The sequence below is a fragment of the Leptonotus elevatus genome, chromosome 13 (assembly GCF_054856555.1).
Source record: "Leptonotus elevatus isolate MCC_2025b chromosome 13, RoL_Lele_1.0, whole genome shotgun sequence".
Taxonomy (NCBI): Eukaryota; Metazoa; Chordata; class Actinopteri; order Syngnathiformes; family Syngnathidae; genus Leptonotus; species Leptonotus elevatus.
Genome location: NC_141251.1, coordinates 2,844,615 through 2,864,122, shown reverse-complemented (window position 1 = coordinate 2,864,122; position 19,508 = coordinate 2,844,615). Strand labels below are relative to the sequence as shown.

General features: G+C 45.2%; 1 protein-coding gene across 4 annotated transcripts in view; it reads right to left on the bottom strand.

The window, feature by feature from the left end:
* Window positions 1-2,244: 2,244 nt before the first annotated feature.
* Window positions 2,245-19,508, bottom strand: part of LOC147163474 (ankyrin-3-like) — an 89,774-nt gene continuing 72,510 nt past the window's right edge. For 3 of the 4 annotated variants that reach the window (XM_086092918.1, XM_086092922.1, XM_086092921.1), the window contains 11 exons: window positions 12,054-19,241; window positions 11,175-11,249; window positions 10,941-11,072; window positions 10,692-10,835; window positions 7,584-8,784; window positions 7,354-7,516; window positions 7,054-7,134; window positions 6,214-6,297; window positions 6,009-6,113; window positions 4,887-4,984; window positions 2,245-2,729 (listed from right to left, as the gene is read on the bottom strand). In XM_086092918.1, the coding sequence (XP_085949044.1) occupies window positions 4,913-4,984; window positions 6,009-6,113; window positions 6,214-6,297; window positions 7,054-7,134; window positions 7,354-7,516; window positions 7,584-8,784; window positions 10,692-10,835; window positions 10,941-11,072; window positions 11,175-11,249; window positions 12,054-19,241 (9,245 nt within the window). In that variant the 3' untranslated portion in view covers window positions 2,245-2,729; window positions 4,887-4,912. Of the gene's footprint in view, window positions 2,730-4,886; window positions 4,985-6,008; window positions 6,114-6,213; window positions 6,298-7,053; window positions 7,135-7,353; window positions 7,517-7,583; window positions 9,987-10,691; window positions 10,836-10,940; window positions 11,073-11,174; window positions 11,250-12,053; window positions 19,242-19,508 lie in introns of those variants that run through there. The other variant, XM_086092920.1, reaches the window with a different exon arrangement.

Below are 19,508 nucleotides of genomic sequence, written 5' to 3'. Positions count from 1 at the left end.
AAGTTTGCACTATATTATATATTTGGTTGTTACTAACATAACTATGAGATTCATTTTCATTTCCAGTTGAATGTCATTTTGTAGAAACTTTATTTGGACGTATGCCGCCATTGTTATTTTTTTAACCATTTATTGAACATAAAAGAATACAGAAATCAGTCAATTCAATTTACACGAATCACACACAAAAAAAAAAGAGCCATTGTTATTTACGTGGCGACGCATTCAGCGCGTAGTGACGTAGAATGGCGGCTGGCTCTCTGCCGAGCAATGTGAGACGCGTATAAAGAAAGTAAGGTGAGCCTCGTCGCGTTCCTAAAGAAACAACATGAGATCGGGAGAGTCACCCTCCCCACACGCCGTGCTTTCGTCATTCACCAGACGCATTCAAGAGTTTGGATCGTCCCTTTAGGAACGCTACGAGGCATACCTTGAATTCTTTAAGAGGCGTTTCACGTTGCTCGGCAGAGAGCCAGCCGCCATTCTGCGACGTGAATAACGATGTAAGTCCAAATAAAGTTTCTACAAAATGAATTGAACTGGAAATATAAAAAAAAAAAAAGAAAAAAGAATCTCATAGTTATGTTAGTAACAACCAAATAAATAATATAGAGCAAACTTTTACAAGTCCCAGTCTAATATGATAGGTAACGTTTGTTACATCCAAAAAGAAATGTCCTTTCTGCTGCCCGCCTCCACGTCAATATCACAACACACACACACACACACACACACACACACACACACACACACACACACACACACACACACACACACACACACACACACACACACACACACACACACACACACACACACACACACAGCACAGCACAGCACAAGAGAAACCAGTTGTATTGCAAAACCAATGCATTTTTTATTTATTTTTGTCCTTTTCAGCTCGACTTTGAGTTTGTTTTCTATTTTCTCGAAAGACATCCTGAAACATTTGCGGTGTCCTCGCTGCTTGCTATCGCCTCTAAAAGATAACCAAAGTGCTAGAATTGTTATTACATTTCAATGCCTTCACACTGTTAGTAAGAATTGTACATCAAAAAGTCCGCCCCCGGGTGAAAACACATATGAAACAAAATCCATAGTTCAACCATATCAAAGGATCATCGAGCCCCCCCTGATAGACCGAGAGGAGTGAGGGGGTGTGCGTAACCCCCCCCCACCCCCCCCACACCCACAGAAAAAGAAAACGTCACATAGCTTGAATGTCTACGGCGTCGGCAGATACTGAACACACCTGATCTATGGGTTCGCCTAATGAAAAGCAACACACACACACATGAGAGAATGATTCCAATGGACACTGCATATACGGGCTCTCCTGTCTAAATACCACACGGCGTCAACAGTCAAAACACAATTTAGTCAACAGCTTCTGTTGACCATCCAGTGTTTTTTTTTTTTATGATGCTCTTTCGAGCTACAGTCAAAATAATCTCTGCTTGTGAAGTGGATTTGAAATAAAAGTGGACATGTCACCCAAAAAGATTAATAATGAAAAATAAATGCCCCATGTTTTTTTTTTTTGTGGTTTTTTTTTTTTTTTGTCATTTGATACCACACAGCATTTGTGAGACGGACGACACGGTCTAAACAGTGTACGGACTCTTACACCTTATAGCCAAGAACGCACGATAAATGGTTACAGTGTTGTACAGCCTACGAGAGCTTACATTCGACATGAGTCCGCTCTCAAGCCGACCCTCCACTTTTACACACGCACACGTTAAACCCCCCCCCCCCCCCCCGCCCCCCAATCCAAAAAAACAAAACCGCTAACCTCGTCCGTTTTAAAATATAAAACCAGTGACAAACATTCAGTCTGTACACGTACACAGATAAAAGGGCCTTTTTTCTTAATACAGTGCTTTTTGCAAACTTGTAAAAATCGTACTTAAAATAATGTGAACAGCATGCTTGAAAATACTCTTGAAAGGCTGCGGGATTCCATCCCAACACTGATTTTCTGGAAATGTCCTCAAGTTAAAATCAAACCAGTCCGTGTACAAACGTTATACCTGCTCTAGTAGATCTTCTATTTTTTTTCCTTTTTTTCTTTTTCTTTTTTTTATACAAGAATTTGTGTTACACGCACCTATTTGAAAAGTGGAATTGCTTCAGTGGATTACGAAAGCACTTGAAAAGATCCCACACCCCGATGTGAGCAAATTCTTACCAGTAGCGTATTAAGAATTGGACACACTCTGATTCTATATACAGAAAAACGTGTTCATTTTTTAAGTTTAAAAAAAAAAAAAAAAGGAAGAAAAAAGTTCACCTCCTGACAACAGCGGGTTGGAGAAGAAAAACTATAAGGCCAGCGTTGAAGTTGGCTGACGTGTTCCATTAGATCGCTGTCGTGTTGGATTGTGTCTTCTCCGTAATTCCTCCGTTTGTGCCGTCTTTGGTCAACGGTTGCACCTACGTGTGTGGATGTGAGCGAAGGAGGTCCCCCCCCCCCCGAACGCCCTAACAGGAAGCGGAATCCTCGACGGCGGGTCCGAGCGTTCGCCCTCCCGGGTCCTTTGATTGACAAGGAGTGGGAGGAGTTTGTTCATGCGCTGGAGGATCGAGAGGGCCGTTTTTTACTCCCCTCATCACGTGAAGTCCGTTCGGTGGAAGCGGATGCTGGCTGGACTCAAGTCCTCAAACTGGAACACCTCAGCCCTCAAGTAACCCCTGTTCCCAGGAACGTGGAATATGATCCTGTATGGCTGCGGGACACAAAAACGGTACATAAAAATACGTCCATTAGATTTAATAGCATCATTGCCCAAGTCGTGTTTGAGCCGCTTAAGAAATCAATAAACACAACAAATTCAACAAACAAATGATCTCGTTTCATCCTTTGGAGATGACCACGCTGGGAAAAAAAAAGCACTTCATTGGATCACGTTGCACAAGTTTAACTCATTGGCTCCCAGCCATTTTCACTGAAGCAACCCCCTTCGCTCCCGGCTGTTTTACTGAATTTTGACTGATTTTGCACGGCCCACAGAATATTGTGTTCTATTGCTATAAAAAACAAACAAAAGAAAGATTAGAGTCTCTTCTTTTATCAGGAAAAAAAAGTATATTTATAACTGTTTCCGTTTTACAGCAATTAGCATTAGAATATAGCTACATTTCATCATATTTAACAAATCGTTTAAGAACTGTGGGTAAATTAGCTTTTTTCAACATGGCCCTGGTTGATCTCTTTTTTGTTATGCTGCCAACCTGCTGGCCGTTTGTGTAATAACTACCATTTCTCCAACATTGTGTATGGATCCATCAATACAAATATGATTTAACATCACAAAAGTGAAAGGATCGATCAATAATAGAATTACAAAAGCATCAATAATAAGGAATTACAGAAGCATGAAAACAATTTTGATCTTTGCTAGTCTCATGACGGCACGTGACGCGCTGCTCGACTTGCCAACGCTGCCAATAAATGATGTCATTGGTAGAGAAGGAGGCGCGCCTCGTCCGCGCAGCAGACGGCCGAACAGCAGCAGTGGGGCTTAACAGCGAGGCTGCTGGGATAACAGTCTCTTTTTGGAAGTGACACACTGCGACCAGTCAGGGATTTGGTAGACAAAAAAGACACAGGCGCAGGTGGTGCCAGAGTTAAATATTGCTCATCAGCGCTTTGTCACTAATGACCAATGACACCAGCACAAAACAACCCCCCCCCCGCCCCCCCAGAAAGAAATGTTGCCAGAGAATGAGCAGGCTCAGACATCAGTAAGCCTTTTGCAAAGGCAGGAGCAAATATGTGGGTTGGGATGATTTGCCACTTAGTGGGAAAAACATGCTTAGTTACACCGCATTTCATCAAATATTTGCCTCCACTAACAGATGCAGTGCCTGAGTTAGTTCATCAAGATTTGTGTCACCCACTTCAAATCAATTAACTATGAACAAATGCCTTACCACAAATAAATTTAATGTGACAATGAATCATCCAGTGTGTCGTGCACTTGAATAAATGCCCCAAATAAAGTAACGCTGATTCAGTTAACAAATGGTGAGCCATTCACTTGATCAAACGACCTCACCTCAAATAAATTAACCATGCATAAATTACGCTCTGGATGAGTCATCTACTTGAACAAACACCTCGCCTCAAATATATGAACTGTGACTAAATTAACCATCACGTGAGTCAGACAATAAGAAATGCCTTACCTCAAATAAATTAGCTGTGACTTAATGTGTCAACCCGCTTCAACAAATGCCTCACCTTAAATAAATTAACCATGATCCAGTTACCAAATGGTGTGTCCTTCACTTGATCAAACGCCAGACCTCAAATAAATTAGCCATTTATAAATTACGCTACGGGTGAGTCATACGTGAAGAAATGCCTCACCTCATATATATTGTCCCAGACTAAATTAATCATCAATGAGTCATTGGCAAGAAATGCCTTACCTCAAATAAAGTAACTGTGACTTAACGCGTCATCCGCTTCAACAAATGCCTCTCCTCAGATAAAGTAACCGTGACCCAAATAATAGTTATGCGCGTCATCTAGTTGAACAAATGCCTTTACTGGACCTCTGAAACCACCGTGCGTTTTTTCAAATTTCTTACAATTCATTCATTCATACCGAATTGTACGAGTACAATTTATTTTGCCGTAACATAACGATATATAACATAATTTAACGACTAATATACATGTTTTATATATTGTTATTAAATTGAATACATTTTGGGGAAATAAAAACGATATACTGTAATAGCGAATGAATTAATAAATACATTACCTCCAATTAACACCTGGCACTCTCGCCAGTTTGGTAAATAAATCTGATGATCTCAAATGAGTCTAACTTGGGACTGACTGCCTAAAAGTGAGTGACATGAAGCAACCGTACCTGGTAGAGAGAACAAGCATCCATCCCTAGGAGTGAAACTTTTTATCTCCGGGCTTCCTCTCGTCCATTCGCCTGCTATTCCTCGACGCTCCTTCTTTCTGCGAAACACAAAAACACACCAAAAGAAAGTTCAATTGAGGAATTTTTAATCATTAAATCCCGCCAAACCAAGCACTCTAATCTGAAACCAGCAAATGTTAGTAATCTATGGTTGCAAACCAACACCACACCTGGATTAAGAAAAATAGGGTTAGAATAAATGTACATAAATTATCCCATATTTACTCTTATAGTATTGCAAAGCATGACTGTTGCAGCTGCAATACAGGAACTTTGCCCAAGATAGCGGATGAAACACTTTGTGGATGAACTGTTGAACTTTGACTGTTGAAACCTTCGGCGCCGAAGAAAGACACGTCTGTATTATTATCTGTACAATGACTTATATCCGTGATGGTTGCTGCTGTGTGTTCCCTCCCCTTTAGAGCAGCATCCACTGTGTAACCAGGGACCGCCCTAAAATAAATAAACAGGTGGCTGGGCAGAATGTGCTTCAGAGCGGTAGGAGATTGTAACTGTGCAGATCTCTGTCTGTTATAATCTAAGTCTCTTGTCTTCCTTCCTTGTCTGTTGTTTATATTAAATGTCCAAGGTTGACTGAACCTGACATTATGGAGAGAGAATGGAAAAATATCATACTGGTATAATACAGTCACGGCACTCGTTAATCACAAGTTGTCTGAAAACGCGTTCAAGATGGTTGCACCACACTCAACATTAGGTGGGCCAGAAAAACGTAACGGGATCAATGACAAGCCCAGGGTGTAGACCACCTCTTGCCCAATATCAGCCGGGATAGGCTCCAGCTGCCCGCAACCCTGATCCAAATACGCTGTATAGAAAATGGATGGATATTCTCATTCTCTCATATTTGACCCTCTTATGTTGCTAAACAACTAACCAGGGTTATTGTGCATGCGTACATAACGCAACGGCAGCATCCCCTTTTGTTATGAAGCAGAATGGACACCGCACAGCCCCAAACGCAACATGCAAGTTGGCATTTTTGTGTTTTCTTTGTCAAGTGAAAAAAAAAAAATCATCACATCCATCTCTGCCAACCTCAGGCCCGTCCTCTTTCAGGATGGGACTTTTCTGAAGGTCCCTTTGGCACCTGTGGTTGTCTGTTGAGTAGCTAGAGAGCCGGCGGATGACCTTCCTGATGACCTGCTCGGTGCGTCAACCAGACAGAAAAACAACTGATGGTTTCACAAATGGATTCTCTCCATGTAGATGAACGGATCATGAACACAAAACGATACGTTACTTTTCTACTGATGAGGTTACCGTCTTGGTCCAAGTAGTGTTCCTCGGTCACAGATTCGCTTGATATGTTTTTTGCTTCCTCGCCCTGCGAAGGTTTGACCATTAGCGCCATAAAATAAGACACTAAATGTGGCAAACAAACCATCACCACACCGAAAGAGGAGAGAGCACTGCAACAGCGTGACAAACAGGAAATAAACTCACAGCAATCCCCAAATGTCATGCACATATGACCTCAAGGCTTCACAATATCAGCTTTGAGCATGTAGGCCATGTTATGACATCATTGCTAGATACACGTGCAACATTTTGGAGAAAACACATGTGGACAGAGAAAAGTAATAGCCAGAGGTGGCAAATCCAGGCCCAGAAAGTAAAAACCAAGTTTGGCTTTAGCCACAGGTGCTAGCTAGCTAGCTCCATTGGTGCTCTTTTACCTGCTAGAGAGCTAGCTAGCTAGCCACAGTTTGGCTTTAGCCCCAGGTGCTAGCTAGCTAGCTCCCGAGCAGGCAAACAAGCACCATAGGAGCTAGCTAGGGAGCTAGCTAGCTAGCTAGCACCTGGGGCTAAAGCCAAACTGTGGCAGGGTTTTTACTTTCTGGACCTGGATTTGCCACCTCTGGTAATAGCTCTCAAATCAGATCAGTTGAGAAATGAAAACGCTCTCACGCGCTGTTAAAGCAACAAATGCTCGACACCAAACAGACACCAGGACAGGCTCAGGAATGCAAAGACGAGGCTTTCCTATAATATCAATGCACCCACACCCAAAGAGGCACACAAAAAAAATAATACTCCAGACTCAAGTCAACGTGAGCCACTTCCCAGGCTGGGAGGGTACCTTCAAAATGAGCCGTCGTCGGAAGATTCTGGTGGTTACGGTCTGTTCTTCCTCTGAACCGGAATCTACACTAACCCGCTGCTGGACGAGTCAAATTTAAGACATCATGACACAAACTCAAAAGAACGAAGCCAGGAGGAGAGAAAGCGGTTAGTTATTCAGTGTGTCACTCGAAATGTACACGGAAATAGACGATTGGATACAGGCTTTAAATCATAATTGGGCACTTGGGACCTGAAGTGTAAATTCAGGCCAAAACTCACATCCAAGAAATTGCTGAAATAGTTTAGTCAGAACTACCTGAACTTTCTTCTCTGACACCGGCGTTCCCTCTTCTTTTCTGCCATTCATTGACTCCGATGAGCCGCCCTGAGGTGAGCTTTTTGAGTTGTCGCCGTTCTGCCGGGACCTCCCTGAGTCGCCCCTGGACGAGGAAGTGACGGAATCGCTCGAGTTCTCGTGGCTGCCGAGAGAGAGGCACAATTAGGACCGATGTTTTGGAGAATTTCAACAGCCGGATAAAATCGCACCTTTCCCGCCTGTCCAGCAGATCCGAGCTGCGGCCCGGCGTGGGTGGCTCCACGTTGACGCTGGATGAGTCGCCCTGCCAACCTGAAAGCGAGCACACGTCTCTTTCTGGCTGTTCAACGCGATTGACAATCTTCAGAGCTCTGTCCACAGCAGTCATTTCCTGGTCGTCCTCCTTCTCCTCTGAGCCTTCTTCAGTTTTCACCTCTGCCTTCTCTTGGATCTCTTTATTTCCTCCTCCATCCTCCGCCTCAATAGAACCATACTCAGTGGGCTGAGGTTCCCAAAGGGCCTCAGCCCATTTCTGAACGGTCAAGTCACTTCCCTGGCAAGTGCCTCCGCCTTCCTCAGCAACTTTGGTTCTTTGGTTCCCGCTGTTCCCTTCTACTTGATGTACGCTGGGTGTCTCATTATTACTTTCTTTCTCAGTCTCAGCCTCTATTTCATCTCCTACCGATCCAGTTCCCAGCACATTAATCGTAACATAATTTTGTCCCGTCAAAATGTTCTTTTCCGCCTCCAGCTGACACCTATCTTTTGTCACTATCTCACATTTTCTCTCCACGTTTTTAATCAAGTCCTCCTCTACCCACCTCTCCACAAATACGTTTCCCTCTACTGCAACCGTCTCGTCAGGCTTACCCTTTTCTTTTGACACTTCCTTCTCACATCCTCTACTATACACTTGTGCCAGATCTCCATCTCCCATTTGTGCCCTGTCAGGTGTTGAAGGGGTTACCGATGATGCAGACGAAACGGAAGAGGATGATGTGGAGTAGGCCATGCTGATGTCTAACTCACACATTGCGGGGACGGCGCGCGTCTTGGGTTTGCGGCCCGGCTCCATTTCTCGATAAGATCTGTCCTCCTCCTCGCTCATAAGCAGCTGGTCGTTCAGGGCGATGTGGGGCTTTTGCATCTTGGACGGAACAGGATCAGGGAGGTCGAAAGCCGAAAGGGACAGGGCAAGCTGACAGGGTCTAAGGGGATTCTCGGGCGGGAATCCGGGCGGGATCTCTGGGCTCCTGAACGGGGGCTGAGGCTGGGAGTCGACCGGCCAAGGGGAGTCGGGTTGTGGGTAATGGTGATGCTGGTGGTGGATGGGGGAGGGGTTGGGTGTGACGGGAAGTTCGGGCAGCAGGAAATGTGGGCCGGAGTGCAGCGCAGCTGGGGAATGCAACTCGGCTAGAATGCTTTGATAATCTGTGGGTGACATGATAAATGTACACCAAAGCATGCTAAGAACTGAAAACACAGCAAAACACACAAACATACCACGGCAAGGATAATGGCACTGAAGTGGGAAGTATGTAGCTTCACGATACACAATACAAAATTGTACTGTATATGTTTTAAATTGAATCCCTCAAGATTGTAAAGGAGAACATTAACACATGTAAAATGGAAGATGCTGCATGCTGACATAAGATAGTTGACAGATGAGAGGTGAGCGGGGGTTCTCAAACTTTTTGGTTCCAGGGACCCATTACAGTGGAGAATTTTCCAAAGAAGCGTAATCCGGCATAATCCTAACGCCAATTAAAAATAACTATCACATGTACCCCTAAATGCCACAGGAATTAAAATAAAGTTTGCCTATTTTCAAAAAAAAAAAAAGCAGCCATCTCTATAAGAATAAAGTTTTATTTTCCCAAGATAAAGCCATAATATTACGATGACCCCAGTTTGAGAACCACTAATATATAGCTACAGAAATATTTCCAATGAGGTAGGGTGGATGCGGGTGCGAGTGGAAGGTGGACAAGCGCAAGGGCATGCGTGGCAAGGAGACAGGCAGCGGAGAGGCGGGGATGGGGGATTTGGGCTTGGGCAGCAAGACCCACAGGGGGACATAGCGGGCAAGGAGAGAGGGGAGACAGGGCGAGAGGGGGTGGCCAAATCAATTGGCGAGGGAGCAACCACAGGTAAGGTAATAGGTGTAGAAGGATGTTGCGGTAGGTTGTGGGTATCAAGGGAGGGTGCAAGGGTGAGGACGGTGGCTGCGGTTGTAGGTTCGGAGAGGGTCGATGCATCACAGGTGAGTTCAGAGGTGCTTTGGAATATTTCCACGACTGCTGGGGAGGTTGGGGAAGAGGATGGCACAAATGAAGGTGCTGGTGAAGTGATGAGTGGGATCGGGGAGGACGGATGTGGTGAGAAAGGAAAGGAAGGGGATTGGCGCGGGTCAGCAGGGCACTGAGGGTTGAGGCATTTCAGAGGCGGGGGAACAAAGTGTTTTTCCAGTGGAGAAGGGGGTGCCAAGTCTTTGAGTGAAATGGAGAACTCGTAACTAGGAGAGCGGCGTGGGGTCAAGGTTCGAGGAGTGAGGGGAGGGGATGGGATCGATGGGTTTGTATGAAGGATGAAGGCAGGACTGCTCGGAATCAATGGAATAATCACACACACTAAAGGGGAGGGCATGGATTGACACAAAAAGTAAAATAGGAGAAAATGGAAAATGAACGTCAGTGCTGATTGAAATCAATCATAAAACAGGAAAATGAATAAATAGCGTGACTTTGGATGGGCAGAGGGACGATATCAGCAATATGTGACTCTTAAACAGTTAAGAGCCGTTATGTGCCGTTATCAGCAGTTAGGTGCTGCTGAGGGGGAGGTGATGGGAGGCAGGAGGGACAGGAAGAGAAAAAGCGCTACTCTCATCTATCCAAGGAAGGCTCAGAGGAACTGGAGGAGCACTAGGAGAACTCAACTACAGCATAACACAGTTAAATAGACTACACAGCCACGTCATCCACACTCAACTCAGATATGGTGCAAAATATTATTGCACTTAAAGCAGGATACTCCTCTCAGGATTGGCCGTTCGTGACAACTGCTACACTGTGGCCATGTATTCAATCTTAATTTAGCTAAGAAATAGTCCTATATGCAGACAAGTGTTAATATTAAAATATTTTGGGAGAACAGTAGGAGCCAGTTGTCCAAACCTAATTCTTAACTACCACTAAAACAATATCTCTATAAATAGACAGAATTAGGCATTGGCAACTCGACATAATTCATGCAATGTGGTATTTGCAAAAACAAAAATAACAACATGGTAGCAGGGAGAGGTAATAGGTCAGCTAATCAGAGCTAAACTTTACCATCAGCCTGATCCCGGAAAACCGCATGATCATCGGCAAAACATCTCGTGCCGGAAATGTTACCATAGTCAAAAATTGGGCCCTCCAGCAAAGTCACAATATCCATCCGATTGACTTTGGTCAACACTGCAGTCAAGGCGTCCGCTGTGGAAAATGGACACAACCAAACATGAGGTCAACCTTTTAAGAAACCTTTATGTAGAAGGTTGTGAAAAGTGTTGAATGACTTTCACATGTGAAAAGTCTTACTTGTGGCGTTTTTCCCTTCCCGGCTGACCCACTTCTTTAATAGCATGAAGCTCTGTGCTGTCAACGAGTTGGGGTTCTCCAATCTAATGTGGTTGATCTCATCTACTGTGAAGTTCATCTCCCGAGCCAGCTCTGTGATACCGGATACACAAAGTCAGCCTCCGCCAAGCCGTCGCAGTGTACGCAAATTGGTCAAAATGTTTCGTAATCGTAATCCCTCCACAATTTCCTCACCTGTCCAGCTGAGTCCCAAGTGATCTGCTACAATGGCCATACGCAAATCTGTCCGTTCACAAGGACTTTGGGGACCTGGAGAAATAAGAGGACAAAGACTCGTTAACATTTTGCATATCTCTGTCCTCACATAACAAGAGAGAAATAAAAACACACAAGTTTCCTTTTCTGGACATTTTTCCAGTTTACAATTCAAGATAACAGGATCAGCTGCAATTTGTGACTATAATTCAGTGATTGAATAAAATATGTAGAATTTTTGTTTTGCATGATGGCAAGAAAAGGAATTTCACAGTACATGTGGTGGTCTACTGCTATTTGTGCTATGTAACCTTTTTAGCAGGCATTAAGTGAACCACACAAAACAAAGCATACCACAACTCGAAGAAGCAGACTCGAAGTTCTAAAAATCTATGGTGGATATTTCTAGGTTGGAATCTAAATGGTCAACATGCGCTATTTGGTGTTGTTTGCAAAGAAAGACTACTGTGACAGTTGAGTGTATGAAAAAATCTGACGAGACTACAACCATAATTGCGACAACTTTGCCCTGAACAGAGACAAACAAACCAGGGATTGTCAAACAGGTTGTGCCACTGTAGAAGTCACTACAACTGGCTTGCTACTCTACTGCACAGGGCATACAAGGTTGGAGAAAGAGGAAAGGGGAGGTACAGAGGGAAAGGAATCTTGAAACGGAGACGATACGGGACACAGTACATCAATGATGATGAGTCAATGGCAGCTACTGTTCTTAGGGAATATAAACACGCTACAGGCATTCCAGTCAATCATTTCAATGACCACAACATGTCATGCAACTATCAGTGAAATAGGTCAATATATAAATGTATTTGATAGTGTGAAAGTTTTACAAACTAGGCTTGATCTCTGCGATGGGAGGTGTTCGAGACCCTGTGAGTCCCTGACTGCCCTCCTTCCCACCAGTCCGCCTACTCCTCCTGCTCCTCTGACTGCCAGAGGCCCTGTCCGTCGTCACCACCTTTGCCCCTACGGACGGGGCCCCGGCCTCAGCCCTCGAACCTCTACCAGACCTGGACGAGTGGGAGGGCTGGGAAGGTTGGGAAGGCTGCGAGGTGTCTGACAGGGAGGTGCTCCGGGAGGTGCTGTCTTCCTCCGCCTGCTCTGTCTGCTTCTTTTTCTCCTCGTCTGACAGGCGGTCCACCAACTTTATCGTCTCTCCGCTAATGTCTTTAAAGTATTCAATGGTGCGTTTACAAACCTCGCTCGGGTTCTCCCGTCTCTCCTGCCTAGATGTTCCCTCACCTGATGCCTTACTGACCTGATGCCTGTCCTTCAGCGGTAACCTGGAGGGTAACTTTATGGCTGCTCTTTCACTAGCCAATGGCCTTGTTGGCCGCGGGGTCACCCTAACTGAATGCGGTGAGCTGGCTGCTGTTGTGGAGCTGCCCTTCTTAATATCCTTGACTGGTATTCTAGACCTTGGCTCTACTTTGGCAATGGCTGGCTCTCCTCTTTTCCTAGTCGCAATTTTCACTGCTTGTTTGGGCTTCTGCTTGCCTATGGCTGTTCCCTGGGTGTGAATCGAACGCCCTGATGCTTTCACTGGAAGCCTGGACCTGGGCAGCTTCACTTCACTGTCTTTAACTGGTACGCTTTGCTGCTGCTGCACTTGACTACTACTATTACCTATCTCTACTTTCTCTTCTAAATCCCTACAACACGTTTCTATCCTGCTGGCTTTCTGAAGTGTGGGCTCAGAGGAGGACTGCAGATTGAACACTACACTGCCACACTGAATGTAGTTGGCCTGAATACTGGAGGACTCGAGGTTATTATTGTTGTTGCAGTTTTCAGCGGGGTAATCCCGTCTCTCTGACTTGGCCTCTATGCCTTTGCTAGACTGGCCTTCTGTACTCTGACCCTCTATACTGATATATTCTGGCACAATCTGGCCCTCTGATATCTCAGCTTTAAAATCAGCTAGCTCCCCTGAGTCTTTTTTCACAGTTATAGAGGCAGCTATGCCCATTTTAATAGGGGTGCGTAATTTGGGATCAACCTTGGAGGCTGTAATTGTGCATGAGGAGGCCGTCTCGACTATGGCTTCACAGGTGGGTACTTCAGTACCAGCATAGCCAGTGTCACTGCCAGGGTGCAAAGGGCTGCATTTTGCGGTTGCTGCTGGTGGTGTTGTGCTGCTGCCTGTGGTTGTATCTAGAACTTTCACATTCCCCTCTACTGTGGCCCTCTCCCCTGTTTTTGATTGAGAGGAAATTACACCCAGGATCTTGCCCCCTCTCCCCCTTTCCCCTGTTAGAGGGTCAGAGGAATGCTCACCAATCTGAAAAAACTGAAGCCTCTCTTCAACAAAGTCCCGCTTGCTCATGTCAATAGCACCACTGCGGGTCATCTCAAACATCTTCCCTTCGTGGAAAGGGAAGGGGTTAGGTTCACTAGTTGGTGTGCTCTCATCAGTCGGTGTTCGGGCAGGGGTTGTGTCAGGTGTTGTAGCCTGCGATTTGTCCTCCACAGATAAACCAAAGGGCTTGGGATCTTCGTCTTTGGTTTTGGAGTCATAAACTCCATCATGATCACTCCCTTTGGTGGACCAGGGGTCAAAGTCGAGGCCTTTTGTGGCCACTGTTTTAAAGGTTGAGTTTAGCTCCTCTTCAAGTTGGTGGCCAAAGTAGTTGTCTGTGAAGGTCTGCCTTTCTGGATGTCTTCCTTCAAGGGTGTAATCTACTTCTTCCTCACTGCTTTTTGTAGAAGACGGATTGGTTTTCCCATCCTCACACTTCTCTTCCTCAATCACCTCAAGCTTAGACTGACCAAAGGAGCGATCAGCTGTTTTCCCATCATTGGATAGACTGGATGTTTTTGGGTCCTCACTCAGTCCATCGTCTTCATCCTGAAACTCATAACCGTCTAATGAGTCAATCTCAGTGGCATCTGTATCATGGGAAAATTCAGCAGTGGTTGCTATGGAGCAGTCAGTGATTGATTGGTCATTCCCATTTGGTTCCAAGTCAGCTTCCTCCCCCTTTTCGACACTATTGATTTCAGCCTCCTTATTTCCATTCTTCTCTAATTTTCGGTGTTTTGAGCATTTCTCTCCCTCCTCTTTCATTTTGAAGGTGTACTTTTTGACAGGGATGGGATGGAAGACAGACTCATCGTCACTAGAATCGCTGTTGTCAGCTCCAGGGGGGATGGGGGATGGAGGCTGGACTCTGATGATTGGCTCGACTAAGAAGTGCTTGTCATGCTCCTCCTGTAGGTTTACTTCTATCATTTCAGTCTCTGTCTCAGAGGATGCGCAAGACTTTCTTTTATCAGGGTCTGACTGCTCTGTGTCCAAAGGGGGTGGTGGTGGAAACTCTATAAAAGGAACTCTCTTCTCCCCTTTTGACCTTTGTTTATCTGCTTCCTGTTTCTTGCTCTGATTCTCTGAATTTGCTTGCTTCGGTTTTTCCCTTGAAGGCTCCTTGTAGATGAAGGTCTTACCGTCTTCCTCTTCTGACTCTTCTGGAATTGGACTTGGCATGCCAGCCATGGAGCCAATCACAGAGTCGGGCATTCTCGAGGTCAGGCTAACGTCCTCAGGGCTTGGCGTCTCGGGAGTAACAGGACTCTTCCCAGAGCTGTCTATAAAGGTCACTTGTTCTAGAGTGTCATCTTCTGGACTACCTTGAGGAGATGGAGACTCCTTTTGTTTGACAGTGTAAAATGTTCCCCTGGTCTCATGTACGGTCCTACTCTCATGGCTTACAATTTTTTTGTAAGTTCCAAGCTGCCCAGTGGCTGTTTCTTTCTCATACTGCTTGCCTACTTGAATGCTGACATACACAGGTAAGGGTTTGATATCTTTGTAACCTTCTGTGATAATTGCAGGATTTCCATGATCCAAATACTCTATTGGGTCACAGTCAACACCATTACAAGTGATATTTGACTGGCTACAGTCTGAGTCTGTGGATTTCACAGACGATCCACAAGTAGATTTGTTGGATTCAAAGCTACTATGAATCGGGTTTCGAACTAGGCCGGGCGAGCGAGAGCCTTCCTTCTCATGTGTTTCAACGGAGGCATCTAATTTTAAAGATGGGGATCTGCGATTTTCAGAAAAATTAGATGACTTTCTTACAGGAATTTGAGATTCCGAGTTTTTTTTTAGACCATCATTGCTATTTGGACTCTCTCGTACAACAAATTCAGTGTAAATAATTTTCTTGGTAGTTTCTTGTCTTTGTGAATCACTATTGTCATCTTTTAGAGAATCGTGGACTAATGTTTGAGATAATTTGGGGGATTGGGATTTATAGTTACCATACCCTTGGTTCTCCCATGTTTTGAATAACTTCTTATCTTCCTGGTTTTTCTGATGCGTGGGTGAAAACTTGGACTCACTTTCTTGCCCTCTTCTCTGGCTTAATGGACTGTCAGGTGGTTTTGGAATGTTAGAACCACCAAATACCTGGTACACAGGGAGCTTACTTTCATGGAGCTTCCTTATGGGAGGATTGGCATTTTGGCCACCCTGAGGACCCCTATCTTGTCTTTGAGCCTCTTGTTCAAACTTAAGCCTCACTGCGCTTACTTTGGAAGAAGACATCTGAAAAGGTTTTGAGCCTTCAGTTTTTCCGTCTCCCTGCTTTTTAGAGTCTGAATCATTATACTGCAGCAGTACTCTCCTCTCCGGACTACTGGGTAAACTGGCACATTTCCTCTCAGAGCTGAACTTGTCTCTTAGTCTTTCTCTTCTCCACTCTTCCCCACTAGCACCATTTCTATAAACAGATCGCTCTGGACTGCTTTGAGTGGAACTAGGCCCGGATCGTGATTCCCTAAAGTCTGGTCTGCGAGATTTTCTCTCTGGAGAGGAGAGTTCATCATTAAGCTGCTCTGTTTTATCTCTGAAGAACTGAGATACCTCACTGAGTTTTTCCTCTGCCTCTTTTACGGTTCTGTCCACTCTCTCCTCATACATCAGTTGCTCTCTTTCCTTTCTCTCCGTGTCGTCTGCTGACACACGCATCCAAACCGACTGCTTTGGACTACCAGGCTCAGAAGAATGCTGCAGAAGTGTCATAGTGTCATAATTATCATCAGCATTGGCCATTCTCCCTGATGCATCGAACACATTTCGTGCCGACCGAAAGATATATTCCGTTCTTGGGCTTATTGACCTATTCTCATTTCGACTTCTGTCTGGTGAGTGGAAGTGAGACTTTTCTCTAACATGTTCCCCAGTGTCAGCATGGGATTGGTCAAACTTCTCTGACAATAACATTTTCTCAGCAAAATTATAAGATTCCCCCCTCAACTCTGACGATTCATCCTCATTATACTCCACAGATTGCTGGCTAAGCAATTTAAAGGTCTTATAAGACTCGTCTGCCATTAATTGGGCGGAACTAGGGCGACTATCCTCATGTGCCATGGTGGTGTTAAATTTGGAGGAGTCAAAATATACGGGAAGTTCCTCAGTTTCCCTATCTTCTTGTCTGTTTCCTGGGTAGTAATACATTTCATTGTCTGAGTGGTTTTTAGTCTCTCTAATGATGACCTCTGTTGGTTCTGTTTTATTGCCCTTTTCAATGTGCACCTCAATTATTCTTTCGACCTTAGGTTTGACGTCTTCAGAGAGTCTCTGTGATGTTTCCTCAGATTTGTGCTCAAAGAGTCCAGCAAGCTCCCGAGAAGGATCTTTTCCTGATTGAAAAGCCTTCATTATGTCATGAACAGACATCGTTTCCTCACACCTCTCTGATACAGGTTCATTGCCAGGTGGTTTGTGGTACACCATCCTGGTGGTAGTGGTGATGTGAGTTTCTTCCTTCAACCGTATGCCTTTACCCATCGGATCATCATCGGGGGCAACTTTGACCGAATATCCCTTATTCGGATCAGGGGAATATGGACCTTGATTGGCATGTCCTTTAGATTCTGTATCAATATATCTGATGGGATTTCCCTCCACCATTGCAGGTTGTTTGTTATCCTCCGGGGCCTCATAGCTTCTGATGACATGAACAACTTCAGTCCTTGTCTCGGTGATCACTGGGGGAACGGGGATGTCCTGGAAAGGGGCCTTTGGGCCCATGCCTTCAGCACTCTGGGGGGCAGAGGGGGTCCTTTCACTTCTGGTCTCAAAGCCACTGTCTGAGAGGGGGCTCTTATCCTGTTCATGATATATATCATCGGGGGATTCCAGCACAGTGTCTGCTCCAAAAAGGGCATCGGCCACTTTACCTAACTCTCTGTCTGAAGGTGATGATCGCATGTTGGTCGGAGGCATTTTGAGTTTTTGTTCTTGAACCGCAATGGTAGGTTTCAGAACACGCTTATGCTTTTCCCTGCCATCCACTTCTCTCTTACTCTCATCTACTGTATGCTTTGTGTCATGTATTTTGGAAAGAGAGAATGAATTGCTGCCAACATCATTAGCTAAACAGTCAACAACTTTAGAACGATTGAAATCTCTATCTTGGATTGTTTTTGCTTTTGCTTGAGGAACCACTGTTTCATATCTTGGGGGATAGCTCCAATTGCTTTGTGGCTGCTCAACCGGTACTTTTGAGAAGCGTATGTCGTCCAAGGCCCCCCTTGCCATTGGCTCTTTGGCTGCGTCTTTAGTCAGGATTTCACTCACTTTTACCAAATCTTGTTTTACTTTCTCCACAATCCGGTATGGCTCTTCGTCTTCTACCTTCCCTACAGAACCAGATTGAAATCCTTTATGTGTACTAGAATTTGGATCAGTCTGCAAAATGGCTGACATTCGTATTAAGTCCTCTTTCATATCAGCGACATCCTTCAGAATTTCTTGGCTGGATGACAAAGGGGATGTTGTGTTTGACTTCAAACTAGGCGAGAGAAGTGGAGGTTTGGTAGGGGAATGATTTCTGGCAAAGGATGACTGCAACTGAGGATTCATCTCAGGGGGCACAGTCTTACGTGGGGACAGAATCGCAGCAGTGGACCTGGACACCTCGGGTAACTTTTTAAACTGGGGCTCTGGCAGTACATTGATAACAGAATACACAGGGACCATCACGGTGCTGGATGTTCCAGCAGTGGTGGCATTAGGCGGGGACCTGATTGAGTTGTAAAGGGAACTAGATGCTGAGGACCTAAAGGACTGATATGAGGAGGACGCAGAGGAGGACAATGACTTTAAGGTGCCATAGCCAGCCGAGCAAGAATTCAATGTCTTTTCAACCTCATCAAATACTGCATTGACGCTCGTGGTCGCAGCATTGGTGGTTGCTTGTATTCTTTCTTGGAGACTGCTGGCAAGGAGAGAGGTTGGGGAGGAGGAGCGGTACTGTGCTGGTGACACTGTTCCATTGATCAGCGCTGCAGCACTTTGAGGGCTGTTGGATTTGAGTGGTGAAGACAGTGAGGAGAAGAGGTTTCTTGCAGGGCCTGACACATCTGAGGAAAACGAACGGACGGAAGAGAGGCCGGGGACAGTTTTGATGGGGGAGGAAGACGATACTGTACCAGCAGAACCCCCCACAACGGTCTTGTATGACAGAGGGGAACTGAACATACTAAGGGAGGATTTGGGAGATGTTGGCGGCGTCATGGCTATCGATGTCCTCTCAAGAAGAGGACTTCCTCCTGCAGAAGCAGTTATAGGGGAAGACCTAGCTGACAATGCTGCAAGTCCTTTCATAGACGCACTGTCTGAGGTACTTTTTGCAGGTGACGCCTGGGGACTGTGGACAACCTGGCCTGGATACTGAGCATGCTGGACTACAGTTTTGATGGGCGAGGAGATGGTTCTGTACGATCGGATGGGAGAGGCCATGTCACTAACTGACTTAACGGAAGAGGCAGGGGATCCGGGAATGTTTGTCTTAATGGGCGAGGCAGAGTTGATGGACCAGACAGACTTTAGTGGAGAGGCAGAAGGTGTGTTGGACGATGAGCTGGAGAGCGAGCCAAACCCAGACTTGGCTTGGCCAGGGACGGCGACAGGAACAGGCGGCCACGCCTGATAAGATCTCGTTGAAAAGACAGGTTTGTGAGGGTAGCCAGAAGGCTGTGCTCTTTGCGGACTTCGATCGGATGTTTCTTCAACAATAATTCAAATAAAAAGAAAAAAAGGGAGGCAACAGAAAGTATAAAGTAAAATAATTGAAAAAGAAAACATAAAAGAAAGAGAAATTGAGTCAGAAACAGCATCACTTACAAGCAGTAAGACAAAAATGTACACTTGTAGATTACAGAAGGTCCCTTTTACACACGCAGGATGACATGAGAAATGAACGTATCAAAAACAATGATACATGACGAAATACAGCGTGCGTGTGTGGGCGGGGCAAACAGTGCATGACATGT